The sequence below is a fragment of the Solanum tuberosum genome, unplaced genomic scaffold (genome assembly GCF_000226075.1).
Source record: "Solanum tuberosum cultivar DM 1-3 516 R44 unplaced genomic scaffold, SolTub_3.0 scf00562, whole genome shotgun sequence".
Lineage (NCBI taxonomy): Eukaryota > Viridiplantae > Streptophyta > Magnoliopsida > Solanales > Solanaceae > Solanum > Solanum tuberosum.
The window spans coordinates 228,227-243,827 of record NW_006239494.1 but is presented as its reverse complement, the minus strand read 5'-3'; the positions used below and the strand labels follow the sequence as shown (position 1 = coordinate 243,827).

The window sequence follows — 15,601 nt, the reverse complement described above, 5'->3', positions numbered from 1 at the left end:
TAGTGCTCGAACTAGTGAAACTTGGGGGATTCATCCTCAAGAACTCACGAATCCTTGAAGTGTCAGCCTCTTGTTGCAGAGCTCATCTCTGCTACCCAACCTGATTGGTCAAACTTGGCTAAGCATCCTTATAGCCTCTCTAAACTCAGAATTAGAGACCTCTCCTTGCGGTTGCACTTCAGGTGCACTAGGTAACTCTTGCTCTTCAACATTCCTCCTAGTTGGACGACCTTTGATTGATCTTCGTAGAGGCATGGTTATCTGAAAACACGCGCAAGCATGAATTAGAGGGAAACTGTTTAGAGATAAACTCCAACGCACGAAAAGAGTGTGAAAGAAGTGAGATAGTTCCTAAATGTTGCAGCCTCCTAATTATAGATCTGGTGCGCTTCACACCGATAACTAGGACTCTACAGATACAGCTTCATAGACTCCCTAGGACTTTAGAAATTTGGGCTCTGATACCAAGTTTGTCACGCCCCGAGCCTACACCCTGAACGTGGCTGGCACTCGAAGACCATTGTTGGCCTCAAGCGAACCCTTGTCTTGGCTTACTTAACTCAGCGGAAGACTTAAACATAAGAAAATATAACTCATGCATAACTTGAGAAATAATTGTTTAGCCAAAATGGCAACTCAGTCTTTAAACAACATCTGAATGATAATGTAAAGACAACTGAATTACTAACTGTCTATGAAGCCTCTAAACAACTGAGATGGATGTTGGGGACAAACCCCACAACATCCTAATGAACTAAACTAGAAAGCGAATAAAAGAGTCCTCCGAAATGCAAGGAGGCTCACCATTGATTCTGAGTGTTCAATTGGATCAACGAGGCGCTGGATGATGATCCTGGTTACCTGCGTTTGCATGCTTCATAGACTCCCTAGGACTTTAGAAATTTGGGCTCTGATACCAAGTTTGTCACGCCCCGAGCCTACACCCTGGACGTGGCTGGCACTCCACTTACCTTGGCTCTGTACAGCTCATGAATAACTGAACTCAATATAAAGCAATAAGACACATGCAATATATATATATATATAAAGCTTATAAAACAGTGTAAACAACTTAGTTCGTTAAAGTTAAAGCAATAACAAACTCAACTTTACTTATATATATAACAGTAATATAACTTTTGTTGGAGATTCTCTAACCGACAACCACCACTATGAGCCTAAGTGGTGATACAGTGTCCTGCCCACACTGCCAGAACTGTCCTATACTTTGCCGTCATATAGAACACTTAACTTAGTGCATCCACTAGTCTATGTTAAAAGCATATTAAGGAGTCATCTAAAAAGTATGATCTTTTACTACCCATGATGGCTACATGGTTTATGGAGACTTGAGTTAATATGAACTCGCATTCCCATATCAGTTCTCAATACTACTCCCAAAATATACTTAGCTCATATGTTTGTAAAAACAAAACTCTTTCTTTGAATTGAGGTAATTACTCAAAACTTAGCTTAAAAGCTCTCTTGAAATCGATGTTCCCCTTTCTTGCTCAAATGTGAAACATTTATAAACTTCTTAGGGAATACTTAGTTCCCTAATAGATTTTTGAGAAATGAACTGAACTCTTTACTCTTTGCTTAACTTGAAAACTTGAGTCTTAAAATGAATTTAAAACATTGTTAAAGACTCTTGAAAAGTTTAAGAAACTTTGCTTTGACTGCTTCTTAACTACTAGAATTGACTCTTAACTTCTTTGACTTTGATCTTAACTTTCCTTGAATTGGATTATGGATTCAAGGTTCATGATCTCATGTTTATAGATGATTTCATGATGTTTAGATGTACCTTAGAGTATTGGAATCAACTAGAAAACATAGGTACATCGCTTAGGAACAAGTACGAAAAGATGAGGGAGGAATGGGGTGCACTGGCGTCGTTGGCGCTCTGAGAGGCGTGGGGCGCCAGGCCCCAAACCTCAGAGAACGTGCTGGGGCGCGCTGGATGGCGCGGTGCCCCAAGGCCAAAACGTCAGACACTGCTTTGGGGCGCGCTAGCTGGCGCGGCGCCCCACTCCTTTACCCAGAAAATTCTGACTTTTCTCCTTCATTTTTCATCTCTAAACCCTTCAATCTGCCCTAGTTTCTTTCCCAAACACTTAGGGTCATTAGTACTCTCAACTTACAACAGATCTAACTCGGAAATCCACCCGTAAACATGAATCAAATCAACAAGAAACTTCAACAACACAACCAATCAAGAACTTAACGACATCCTTCGAGAACTTCACTTTTTAACATGTAAACAACTCAAAATCGCTGAATTGAAACAAGTTGGTGTGTGGGTGAACTAACCCATTACTAAAATATCTCACATACCTTAATAGGGATCACCCCCGACGAATTCCACTCCAAACGCTTGATGTTCTTGGCGAAATCTTGGCTTTTCTCCCTTTCTTTCTTCTTTTCTCTTTTCTCCAAGCCCTAAGCGTATTCTAATTTTTCCAAAACTGAATTAAGTTCTGTTTTTACCCCAATAAATCCCTAAAAATGAATTAGGAAATTAATTATAGAAAAGACTAGTTTGCCCTTCCTTAAATCCGAATTTGGACTTTCCTCAAACTCACTCATACGTTGTCGAAATCGCGCAAACTTGGCGGCGTTGGAAAGATCTCTCCAAGGGATTTCCAACCATGTCAAGAGCTGCTCCTAAATCATCCTGAGATAGGAGTTATGGCCGTTTGAAAATTGTCAAAACTCACTTTCTTAACTTAGACAAAATTTCCAGATTTCCTTATTCTTTCCAAAAATTAATATTTTCATATTTTAAACTCTTTATAGTCATTTCTAGGTGTGATATGTTACATAGTAGAAAATAGAAATAGCAGAATACCTATACGAAATAATAGTAGTGACACAATTCCATGACAACTAGGATAATGAGACTAAAACATCCTTGTGGACATTTAATTAAAGAGAGAAGTGAGGAATGTAAAAAGGTTATCTAGAAAAGTTAACAGATGAAAGTTTGGTGGAAAGTTACTTAAAGTTATTTTCTTTAACTGGCCTACTTAAGTTATGTAGAAAGTTACATGAAGTTGATGTTGTGACCTATAAATATCCAAAGAAGTTTTGAAAGAAAACTTAAACTTTGGGATAATATATATTCTCTCTCATAGCTCGCAGGGTACATTGTCTTCATGTAAGTAGTCGACAAAAAAATTGTAGTGTGGTACCTAAAAGCAAATTCATCTCTTGATAATGTGCGAAAGTTCCTTTTTTGAGAAAAAATTCATATAGAAAAAGTTTGAATAATGCTAACTTTTGCATTATACATAGAGTAAATGATTACAGAAAAGCAGAAATATGTACCAAACAAAGTTAATTTTTGCATGTTATGGAATACTTCCTCCGTTCCAAAATAGGATTGAGCATAACAGGAGAACAACTTCATAATTAATCTTCAAAGATCCATCAAGACAATTTTGAATAAATAATGCAACATCTTTGCAAAAATATGCATACCGGAGAAAATATACGAAAGGAACATCATGTTTGAGTCATGAAGTGATCTAGACCCCGACTTCCTAAGGAGGAGCAATTATGGAATAGAGCAATAGAGATTAGAAAGACAAAATGATTGTACAATTTCTATGTGCAATGTAGTCAAGACATTATTTGGGAGCTAAAAAATCCAGCAAAATAGAAGTTCATGCTTTTAATATAGACAATTTCTATTTCATTTTTACCTTTAAACATGTTTCTCAACTGTTGTGTCCTTTCAAACATTCAAGTTAGGAAGTTCATGCTTTTTATTTTTAGTTTCTCTTCATTTAATTTCAAGAACAATCTTTCAATTGTTGTGTCCTTTCAAACATTCAAGTTAGGAAGTTCATGCTTTTTATGTTTAGTTTCTCTTCATTTAATTTCAAGAACAATCTTTCAATTGTTGTGTCCTTTCAACATTCAAGTTAGGAAGTTCATGCTTTTTATGTTTTAGTTTCTCTTCATTTAATTTCAAGAACAATCTTTCAATTGTTGTGTCCTTTCAAACATTCAAGTTAGGAAGTTCATGCTTTTTATTTTAGTTTCTCTTCATTTAATTTCAAGAACAATCTTTCAGTATGCTGCGGTAGTAGATTTAAACCCAAAAAAATTCAAGGGTCTTATTCCCAAAGGCTAAATCACTTTTCATCTTTCTAAATCCTTAAATCACTTCATTGGTTCTTCCTCAAGACTCAAGAGTCAAATATTAACATCATCTCCCATAATTTTTGTTATTGTTGATTTGTTTCATACTTGATATTTTTATACTTGACTCCCACATTCAATTTGAAATGGAAAAATCAAAACACATGCTTATTGTTTAAAAGGTAAAATCATTTTCTCTTCTTCTTTTTTTTAAAATTTTCAAGAAATTAAAACTAATTTGCAGCAAAAATTTTAAATAATGAATGGGTCTTTATTTTAAAGGTTATAGTAGCTCTAATTATCTGAAGTAGAGACCCAAAGCTAGAATCTAAAGAGTTAATTGTTTGTCTTTTCTCTAAAGTAGGCTCTTTTCTTCATTTTCTTTAAAATTAAAGTTTGCCCTTCTGGATTGAATATTGGCTATTATTATTTTTAAATTGTGACATTTTTTTAGATTTTTTTTTACGTTTTTGATAGTTGTAACTAGATTTATGAACCATTTGATCTTTGGTGGTAATATATACTGTAATTTGTAAAGAATCGTCATTAATGTATTTATCGATTCAACTATCTTATACAAATTACGAGTCAATAAAAAAGTAATTTTTCAAAATATCAAATTCAAGTTCTATCGCTCAGAATAAACTTAATCGGGAAGAAAATGCTAATGATTTAAGTTCTTTAAAGGTTGATTTAGGTGAAAGAATTCAAATTTTAAAATTTCATCCAAATCATTGTAACTCTATTAGAAGAGCTTATCATCAAAAAAAATCTTGTCAACCTTATTAAGAGAGTTATCACAAACAAAGATTTCTGGAGATATGCGTCGTTTTAATAGTAAATGATTTGATGAATTTTATTATTCGTTAAGAGTATAGTGTATGTAAGTAAAGATGCAGTTTATTTTTTGTATTGTTATTTATTTAAGGAAAATAATCTTTAATGTGTAGGTGAAGCATTTTCGAGTATGGAGTTTAGGAGTTGGTACAAATAAAACTAGCTTGCAAACACATGTTGGTGGGCTTACTATCATTCATAATCAGTCAAAACGAAAATATGAAGATCTAATGCGGTAACAATAATTTATTCACTCATTTGAGAAATAATATGATCAAGATAATCATGTGAATTGAATTCGCTTAGCAGTTTCTATTAATGTAGTAAAACTTCTTATGAAACAAGACTTAACATTTCGAGGTCATGATGGATCAAATCATCACTTAACAGAGGTAATTTTTTTTGAGATTCTATCATTTTATGCTCAAAAGTGTGATGAAATTCATAGTTTTGTATTGAAAAATGCTCGTCAAAATGATTAAATGACTTGTCCAAAGATTCAAAAAGAAATTGTGATTACTTGCAAAATTGAAACAATTAAATATATCATAAAGGAACTAAATGGTGATTATTTTTCCTTATTAGTTGATGAATCTTTTGATGTTTCACGCAAGGAGCAAATCGAGGTTGTTTTTACTATATGTTGATAGAAGAGGATTTGTGATGAAGAGACTTCTTGACATTTTTCATGTTAAAAATTCTAGTCTTAATCTCTAAAAGATGTAATTGTCGATTTACTTTCTCAACATTTTTGAGTCTATCTTGTGTGTGTGGACAATGCTATGATGGAGCAACTAATATGCAAGGTGATATTAATGATCATTGATTAAGAAAGAAAGCAGATCGACTTATTATATTCATTATTTTGCTCGTTAACCTCAACTAACTCTTGTCGATATTTTTAAAAGATGTCTTCAACTAGGAGAACTTATACAGTCGATATAAAATAGTTTTAATGTGTTGATGATTCCTTATAAATGTATGGATGAATATCTAGAATCTCAAAAAAGAAAATTCAAGAGACTATTGATATGGATGATCTTAAAATTAGTAGAAGCTAGCATCAAGAACTTGATATTTCTAGAGCTTGATAATCGTTGAGAATCTACCTCAGTTTAATTGTTTTATTCACAAGTTAGGTACAATTATGGTCATATTTGATAACACTATTGAAACTGTATATTCTTGGATGAAAGATCTAGGGCAATCAAATATATCAGAGTTGTTCAAACATAGGAGATTATATTCATATTGCATTTGATGAAAGAAATTTTACTAATTACAAATGATCTTAGTAAATGTTTATAAAAACAAATAGCAAGACATTACAAATGCAATGCTACTTATTAAAGAGGTCAAGAGAAGGCTGCAAGACTTGAGAAAAAAAAATAAAAGATGAAATTTATTTGTCACTGAGGTGTCTACATTTTGTATTAAGTATAACATTATGATATCTAATTTTGATGAGTTGTATGTTAATTCTTAAAGATCACAGTGTGAACCTGCTAATTATACTGCTTTTTCATTATTATCATGTTGAAGTATTTTGTAAAATAATTGATTGGTAAGTGTAACAACTAAATGATCATTTTGATGAGGTGATAACTGAGTTACTTTATTGAGTTGCTCGTTTGAATTTGATAGAATCATTTTCAAGTTTTGATATCCAGAAAATAATGAGAATTATTGCATTATATTCTAATGATTTTGATGAACTTAGTATGTGTGCACTTGAGAATAAACTTGCAAATAATAATATTGATGTTCATGATATCGATAAAAGGTTCTCTGATTTACCTGAACTTTGTGATATGGTGAAATTTGTTGTACTTCTGTCAGTTGCCACTACATCCATTGAAAGAGCTTTTTCAGCAATAAAATTTATCAAGAATGAATTACGAAGTCGAATGAATAATGAATTCTTGAGCGGTTGCATGGTTTCTTTTATAAAAAATGATGTATGTAATGATGTTTCAACTGATGATATTATTTTGTCTTTTAAAGCAATGAAACATCGCCGAATAGTATTGTAAACATGCTTGAGAAGTATTAGAAGTGATCTCTTTTTGGAGTTTGTAGTTAGCACTCTCGTTCTGGAGTGAGACATTGTGAAGGGCTAATTTTTTTTTCTATTTGACGTCATTTTTCGCTCTAGTTAAGCATTCTAGTTCTAGATTGACACATTGCAAAGGGGTAACATTTTCTTTTTAATGTAATCACTCATGTTAGTTTTAGGTCTCTTGTAACGAAATAAACTTTTTGTACCGATAATCTATATACTACTACTTCCTAGAAATTATGTTTTGTTGGTTTATTCACACGTTTATGCTTTAATTTTTTAATTTTTTAATTTTTTAAACAAAAATCTTGAATTTACCACCAACTACACAAGACACTCAAAAACATTAAAATGAAACATTAATAGTGAATTATAATTAGTTGTAACTAAAACTATGTTAAGTAATTTATTAATACATGTTTGTAATTTTTTTTCTAAATTAAATTAACTAAAACATATATTGAGTCCAAAACATAGGCTATATTTGCGTATCTCAAACGAATAATAAAGACACGTGGAGCAGCACCTGGAAAGTGATGGTAGTGTAAACAGACAAGAATTGGCACGTTGCAGTTGCACTGTGTGTGTTTGCATAAAAGAAACCGACTTTCTCCATTCTCTTTCTCTCTCTCTCCATTGCATTTGAGAAGGTTTTGATTCGAAACCTAAATCGTCGCAACCAATGCAACGGCTCGTTGACCATGTCCTTGCTGTAACCAAAGAGTATGTTTATTCATCTCTTCTTCTTGTAAATTTAGCTCCTATATTGATTGCCCATTCAAGCTGCAAGTTCATGTCTCAAAAGTATATTCATCATCTTTTTACTTTACTTTTTTTGGTTGTTTGGGCAGTTAATTTGTGATTTTTTGCAGTATTAGGTCAACTGCTGAATTTATTGTGTGTGAATAGAACTTAGTGGAGAATTCCTCTTATGTTTTGATGTCTTGTAACATAATGTGAAAGAAATTGAGATTTAGGATGCTAAGCTTAGGAACAACAGCTTACTAGAAGAATTATGATCAAGTGATGGGCTTCTAGAGAGTTTATGCACCAAAAATAAAAGGGGGTGGGGGTGGACTAGTTTTAGTACTAGAGTTTTGAGCTAAAATATCCCTGAAGTATAACCCAAACTTACGGTTTATCCTTATGCTACAATTGTGAACAAAAAAATCCTTTAACTATTCCAAGATTTTTGTAATAAAAGTTAAGAGAAGAATGTTTATTGCAAATTTTGGGATTGTTAAAGGATATTTTTTTTTTGTTCATAATTATAGTATAAGGATGTACCTAAGTTTGGGTTAACTTCAGGGATGATTTTAGCCTAGAACACTTTACTAGTATATAAGAAGTAGAATTGTAATTAACTCAATTCACCATGAAGTGCTCTGAGAATAATTTAAGAATAAATAAGAGTGAAGTCTCTGATGTCTAACCAATGAGAGAGGAGTTTAAGTGTATATGCATACAGAGAGACATGTTGAAGATGATGCATTTATAGAGAGTGCCAGACTGTTATAATAAGGGAGATAATTAGCATTGGATCCTTTATACGGTGAAAGAAGAGCCCTTTATATCAGTTGACAATGATGGTCTTCTATGTGAACTCGGAGGACATGTATTTGTCTTTAATACGTTACCTGGTAGCATAATTGAGAAAACTAGGTTGATCACGGACGCTACAATTACCATTACTATATATTTAGAGAAAAGGAGGAACTATAGGCTGCGTTGTTCGGACTCTTCAAAAATGTCTATTGGTGCATATTGGATCCTTCAAAAGTAGTGCATTCTTGGAGGATCCGACATGGATGCAGCAACAATATTGGAGAGTCCGAGCAACATAGACTATGGGAGACACTGTTATTCGCTATATCAAAAGAGAAGACATTTTCTGTGTACTCAAGGCTGACACAGCTGAAGTTTTGCTGTCAACATTTTAGGTCACATATTTAAGATATGAAACCATGAGTTCGGATATAGTCTTACTTCCTCACCTGTTAGGAAAAAAGTTGTATATGAGTAGTGTATTTGTAAGTTGATCTGAGTAATCTATTTGTTCGTGCTGATTAGGAAATAACTGGCTCCATCTAGAAGTGACCAGGGATAAATGTTACGGTATGGGAAACAAGCCTTTGAGCTGGTTATATTTATTTCTTGATGCAATTTAAGTGACAAAACTAATGGTGAAAGTACAGTAAGAGGCAAGATCATGAAAACTCCACCAATGCAGATATACTTTCGAAGTGGATACCTCGGCCATCATCATCAATTTTATATTTTCCTTTCAGGGGATAAATGAGAAATTACGCGAAGAAGTTGTTTGTAAATGAAATTATTTCTCTTGAGGATGTCAGAGTAGTTGTTTACTTTCTGAAAAAGGGATAGTAACTTTTTCAGAATGCTTACATGAAATCCTTGTTAGGGTTTTGCCCTGATTTTCTTACCATAATTTAAGATTTATTTTTCCTTAAAGAAAAAACAAAACATTACCATAAATGTTTTTACTTTTCTTGAAAGGAAAATATAATATTATTTTATATTTGGTTTATTCTCTCCTTTTAGGACTCCTTTTCTAGTAGGAAAGGTTTTAGGACTCTATAAATATAGGTTTGTTTCTTCTAACACAATAACATCCACAATGTAGTCGTTTAGAGAGTTTTGTTTATGGGGAGATTTATTCTCTCTACAATTTTAATGTTTTTCTTTATATTAGTTTCAATATAATAATATTTTAATTTTTAGTATAAGTTTTTCTTATCTGATTTATCAACCATATGATTTGCAAATTGCAAGCTTCCGCATGACGCCCTAATCACCCTTCAGAACCCATCAATCCTTGCAGTTAACACATGTTGTTTTGTGTTGTGTATTTTTGTCTGCTAACTTTCCTTAAGCAACTGTTGGGATGGATCCATTATTTGATGTTAATATCTCTTTGTTCATTCTCTCAGGTCAGTTAAAACATTCACTTATGAGTCATTGAACAATGTTGTGAGGTTGATAAATGGGGTGTCCGCACTATTATTGACAATATTACCAGGGAACTCTTCTATTCTTGAAGGTATCCATGGTTGGGAGCTTCGGCCAGCATTTCGTGGGCCTAGGCTTCCACGCTGGATGGAAGAGTGAGTTTCAATCTTCATTTCCTCTTAACCCATGCTCTAAAATTCAGATAATTTCCTACTTCTCTGGTTATGCATTGACAACTGTGTTTCTTCTGTCACCTCTTTTTTCAATTATGTCAAAACATCTCACGTATCTTTTCTTGTTTTTTCAATAACGGCACATTTTGTTAACATGCTTCTTCCTGGTGATCACAGTGGTGTCTCATCCTTTAACCAATTCATTCATGAGCTTTCTGTTGAACCCAATGCCTCATCAAGTGTAGAATACTCATCACAGGAAGATGTTGATGAAAACATCGGTCCAATGTCTCCTCTGTTACAAAGTTCTCGAGCATCCAGAGTGAGCAGTTTTACAAGGCAGAGTGGTAATTGGGTACATTTGCTCAGATACATCTTCTCATGGTTCATTTTCCCCATTAAATTTATGTTGGGAATACCGTTGTATCTCTATGGTTCACGTACTACGTCTGGGAGTCTCCAGTCTTCCCCTCTACGAGCTACCAAGAGATTACAGTCACTCAAGGACCACTTTGTCCAACGTGCCACTGACAGAAGGCGAGGCGTAGTTGAGGTGTGACATATTCAGTTTTCTCCTTCTATAGTGTCCTCAATTCCAAACTAGTGGCAGTGGGCTTAACTTCCATGAATCATACATATAATTTATGCCTTTCCAGATCCATTTCTCTTTTTTTGATGAATGTGTTTGGGTGTTCCGTTTACATATTACATTTATTCTACTCATCTTTTTGGTTTGGGGCAAGAGGACGATTCATTGTGAGGTTTTTTCTTTTTTGGTTTTACAGTTGGTCATTTAAGTAATTGTTTTACTGTTATTTCGCACTCCCATTCGGCCATTACTGGTTTTATTAAGATGACTTCGTCTGATTTATCTTGTGTAGGATCTCCATCTAGCAATTGAGATTATTATTGAGACTGTCTTTGGATTCGTCCACAAGGCAGCACATTGTCTTCTTTCACCGATAGTCACTTTTACGGAAGTGGTGAAATGGTTCTTTTCTTGTATGAGTGGTCCTGAGGATGTTCCTGCTGATGCTTCAGGTGTATCTGTACCTACAGATACTCTTTCAGAGAATGACCCTACGCCTAGGGAACGACAAACAAGCTTTTATCATTCCCTAAATACAGATGCTAGGACGTGTCAAGATGTCATAACAGAGCTTGGGTAAGGCACTTTGATTTGATTCCGCTCCTTTGCCAAAACTGGCATGCATGTTCCCTTGGATTGAGATGTTTCTGAACAGATAACATGTTCAAATAAATATTACTTTTTTCCTTAGAAGACTCAAATTTGTCAAATGAACTGTGATGATATTTTCATGAAGTTATTTGGAGTTTATATGGTGTTGAAAAGGACTAGCATCTCATTTGTATTCCAATTGCATTTGTGCTTTTCTACTCACTGCATTGAGCCTAGAGTACGCTATAATTTCTACTGGTTAAGCTTTTGGTAGACTGTCAAAATTGATCAACTGTGGAAAAAGGAAGAGTTTCTGTCAACTGTTCATTGGTAGATACTCATGTCTTACAAAATTTTCAGATCTCTGTGATGATCAACCGTCCTCTTTTAATCTCTTTCTGCCTTAGGAGTCATTGTTCAGTTGTAAATAGGAACTTTTTATTGCAACCTTTTGAATTTTCTTCTCCTTAGTGAAGTGGCCGTTGTTTACTGGTAGACAAGGTATTTTTTTTGTACTGTCCTCTTTCAATTCTTCTTTGCTTTAGCAGATAGGGAAGTCTTTGTGGTTTAGGGGTATTATATTGTTCTCTCCAGACTTGAAACATGGGCTTTCCGCAGGAACTCTTGTATTCATAACTATATTGATATTTTTACACAGAGTTTGGCATTCCTATTGTTCTCAGCATATAAGTGTTTTCTGTTGTAGGTACCCATATGAAGCTCTTCGTGTGGTAACTAACGATGGATATATTCTCCTTTTGGAGAGAATTCCAAGGTTTGGATTCCTGTTTTGACATCGCTGTATCTTTATATACAGAGCTTTTTGGTGGATGCCCGTTTATGAATGTGATTTGATGATCCAAATTTGATATTGCAGACGTGATGCTCGGAAAGTTGTTTATCTGCAACATGGGGTTTTTGATTCATCCATGGGGTGAGCCACACATCTTTGTTCATTCTTCATGTCACATTTTCCTCTGTGTGTATATGATTTACTCATCGTTTAAGTTGGAGTTAAAATGACCAGTGATATTTATCTTGTCGACAGATTGTTAAGTTGTCCTTTCTGGTTCTTCAGGTTTATAACTAGTATTAGTATAACTAAATGATGTTTGGAAGGCATACTAATCAATTGGCATTTAAAAATTTATGAAGTGATATATTATTGGATCTGGGTTGTGTATTTTATAAGCAACAATTAGAAGAGACATGGCTTCTCATTTTCTTTTTCATTTCTTTTAATATTTTATTTAAAAATTTGGCTGGCATGGGCATCTGTGAGGGATTAAACCTTGCTATGCATTATGTGCCTATTAATTCAGCTGGGATAGTGGACTGAGATTATGAATGAATGTCCACCTGGATTCAGTACTCCACTTCAATTTAATTTTGTACTGTCAAAAGTTGAACAGTCTCGACAGCGAGATACTTTTTCTGTTGTGACTGACCTGGCTTCTGCTTAATCAAAGTGATCCAATTTATACTTTTTAAGATGGTGTATATTCTGCATCAGCCCTTGGAAGGTGAGTTGTTTATCTGTAGCCAAAGAAGATCATTTGTCTGTGCATGAGATCAAGAATTATTATCCCTTTGATTTTGTGGATCATGAACCATGTATCTTACTGAAGTATACCATCGAAATCACTAGAGAACTGACCAGTGGATCTCTTTGTCAATGCATGTATTTGATTACTTTAAGAAATGCTAATCTTTAAGTTCTTAGATATCTCTTTCTCCTTTGTTTCTAAGATTGTAGTTTGATCAGTTACAATTGTCAACTACATAGACATTTAGTTCATCTTACATCTTACACAGTGACCTGACTTTACAGTTGGATATCTAATGGAGTTGTTGGTTCTCCTGCATTTGCAGCCTATGATCAAGGTTTGTCGTTTGGATTTCTTAGCCAATGTCTCTAGGTGCAATATACTATGATTGTTTTCCTTACCGGGATAATTAAGTGACTTATTTCTCTTTATTGTTCAGGGTATGATGTTTTCCTTGGAAATTTTCGCGGACTGGTTTCGAGAGAACATGTTGACAGCAATATATCCCCACGACAGTAAGTGCATGACTTCATGCAGCTCTCATTCCTGTCAGAAGTACCTTTATCCATATTCTCTTTCTTGGAATGGTATTGGTTTTCTATATATCTACCATTGCTAGATTTCTCTCAACTTACTTGTACTTTCTGTATGTGGCACGTGCATGTAGATACTGGAGGTACTCCATAAATGAGCACGGGACACAAGATATACCTGCGATCATACAGAAGATCCATGAAATAAAAGTTTCTGAATTGAAAAATAGCCAAGCGGGTTTTGAGGAAGAGTGTGAGAGTGATCAACCATACAAGCTCTGTGCTATTTCCCATAGTTTGGGTGGAGCTGCTATTCTGATGTATGTCATAACCCAGCGAATTGAGGAAAAACCCCATAGGCTTTCAAGATTAATTTTGTTATCACCTGCTGGCTTCCATCATGATTCAAATATTGTATTCACGGTGATGGAGTACGTATTCCTAGTGTTATCTCCTTTACTGATTCCCTTTGTGCCAGCTTTCTATATACCCACTCGTTTTTTCCGCATGCTGGTCAATAAGTTGGCACGGGACTTCCATAACTTACCTGGAGTTGGAGGCCTTGTGCAAACCCTGATAAGTTATGTGGTTGGTGGAGACAGTTCAAATTGGGTCGGAGCTTTGGGGTTATCACATTACAATATGAATGATATGCCAGCTGTTTCATTTTGCGTGGCACTTCACATGGCACAGATCAAACGCAGCCGTAAATTTATCATGTTTGACTACGGGAGTGCTGCTTCAAACATGGAAGTCTATGGATCCCCACAGCCCTTGGATTTGGGGGAGTACTATCTCTTAATTGATATTCCTGTTGACCTTGTTGCTGGGCAGAAGGACAACGTAATCAGGCCGTCCATGGTTAGGAAGCATTATGGCCTGATGACTGATGCAGGTGTAGATGTATCATATAATGAGTTTGAGTACGCACATTTGGATTTTACATTTTCTCATCGTGAAGAACTACTCACATATGTAATGTCCCGGTTAATGTTAGTAGGGTATTCGACAAAGCAACCAGCTGGGCAGAAATCATTAAGGAATCGGAGAAATGAGGTACAATCGAGCAGCCATTGAAGTGTAATACTCCAGAAGCCGAGGGAACACATTTTATTTTAGGAGGTGCTTTCAAGTTGTTTTTTATGCTCTGCAAACATTTTAGGGTAGATATACGAAAATCTAGGAAACACAGTATCACCGTGTGTGAGGCGGAAGCCCCGAGAAACGATTTTAAAAAAATGGGTGATCAAAAGATGGAATTTCCTCACGGTTTTTCTATGGGGAGGGGATCTACCTATGTATAGTCTCTTTTATGTTGTAAAATAAGTCATTGCTATGCATATTGTTTCTTTATGTTGTAAGAATCAGAATTTTGTAATTATTGTAATTCTGTTCTGATTTTCAAGATGACCTTTTCCCAATATTATTTTAAGTTAAAACCAATCAGTTGAGTTTTGGGAAAATATAAGAAAAAAAAATGATCGAACTCAATTGGTTTCTGGAAATATTTTTTTTATATTTAAATAAATTGATCGAGCTTGATTAGTAAAATTAAAAATGTTTTTGTAGAAATATAAGATACAAGATAATTTTGACTAAAAACTCTAAAAGTAGTAGAAGAGAAAACAAGAATAGTGATTCTAGTGTGAGACTCTCTGCGGGTATGTATGTGTCACTTCCAAATTTCTGAATATATATGTTATTGCGGATCTTTATGTTGTAGACATGTGAACTTTTCGTTTGTGTGTAGTTGTTGCACCATATTTTGTAATTCAAGCTCAAATCTACCTCATACCTTTGGTCTACATATGCTACAAGTGATATTACCTGCATGTGGAAGGCCACGTCGCATACTGCCATTGAAGGTATAAACATCTCGGCAGGATAGCTCCCTATTGAAATGAAAAGGTTATGTGATGAACATGATGATGCGAACTGCCTTGTTGTTATTCTTATTGATTGATTGATGAAATGCTTGATAGCATGAATGTAGACTTGAATTGCATGAATTGTTGTCTCTTTCATGTGGTGTGAGATATTGTTTGTGTGTATTAATTGTTGAACACCGTGACCAGACATGTGATGGTTTGATGTCAAGGTCATTTTCGGCAAGTGTTTATGATGCCGAGGTCATTGTTGGTGAGTGATATAAA

General features: G+C 34.6%; 1 protein-coding gene and 1 non-coding gene across 2 annotated transcripts; both read left to right on the top strand.

Moving 5' to 3' along the window:
• Positions 1-7,617: 7,617 nt before the first annotated feature.
• LOC102591654 (lipase 1-like) lies at positions 7,618-14,855 on the top strand. The gene is made up of 9 exons (XM_006365726.2): positions 7,618-7,768; positions 9,997-10,170; positions 10,366-10,741; positions 11,070-11,353; positions 12,075-12,143; positions 12,246-12,302; positions 13,200-13,252; positions 13,355-13,430; positions 13,583-14,855. The coding sequence occupies exons 1-9, from the start codon at positions 7,728-7,730 to the stop codon at positions 14,523-14,525; spliced, it is 2,073 nt and encodes a 690-aa protein (XP_006365788.1). The 5' UTR covers positions 7,618-7,727; the 3' UTR covers positions 14,526-14,855.
• MIR8028 (microRNA MIR8028) lies at positions 8,187-8,329 on the top strand. Its single transcript, NR_127192.1, has one exon. It is a non-coding gene; the product is annotated as a microRNA MIR8028 (primary transcript).
• Positions 14,856-15,601: the final 746 nt, after the last annotated feature.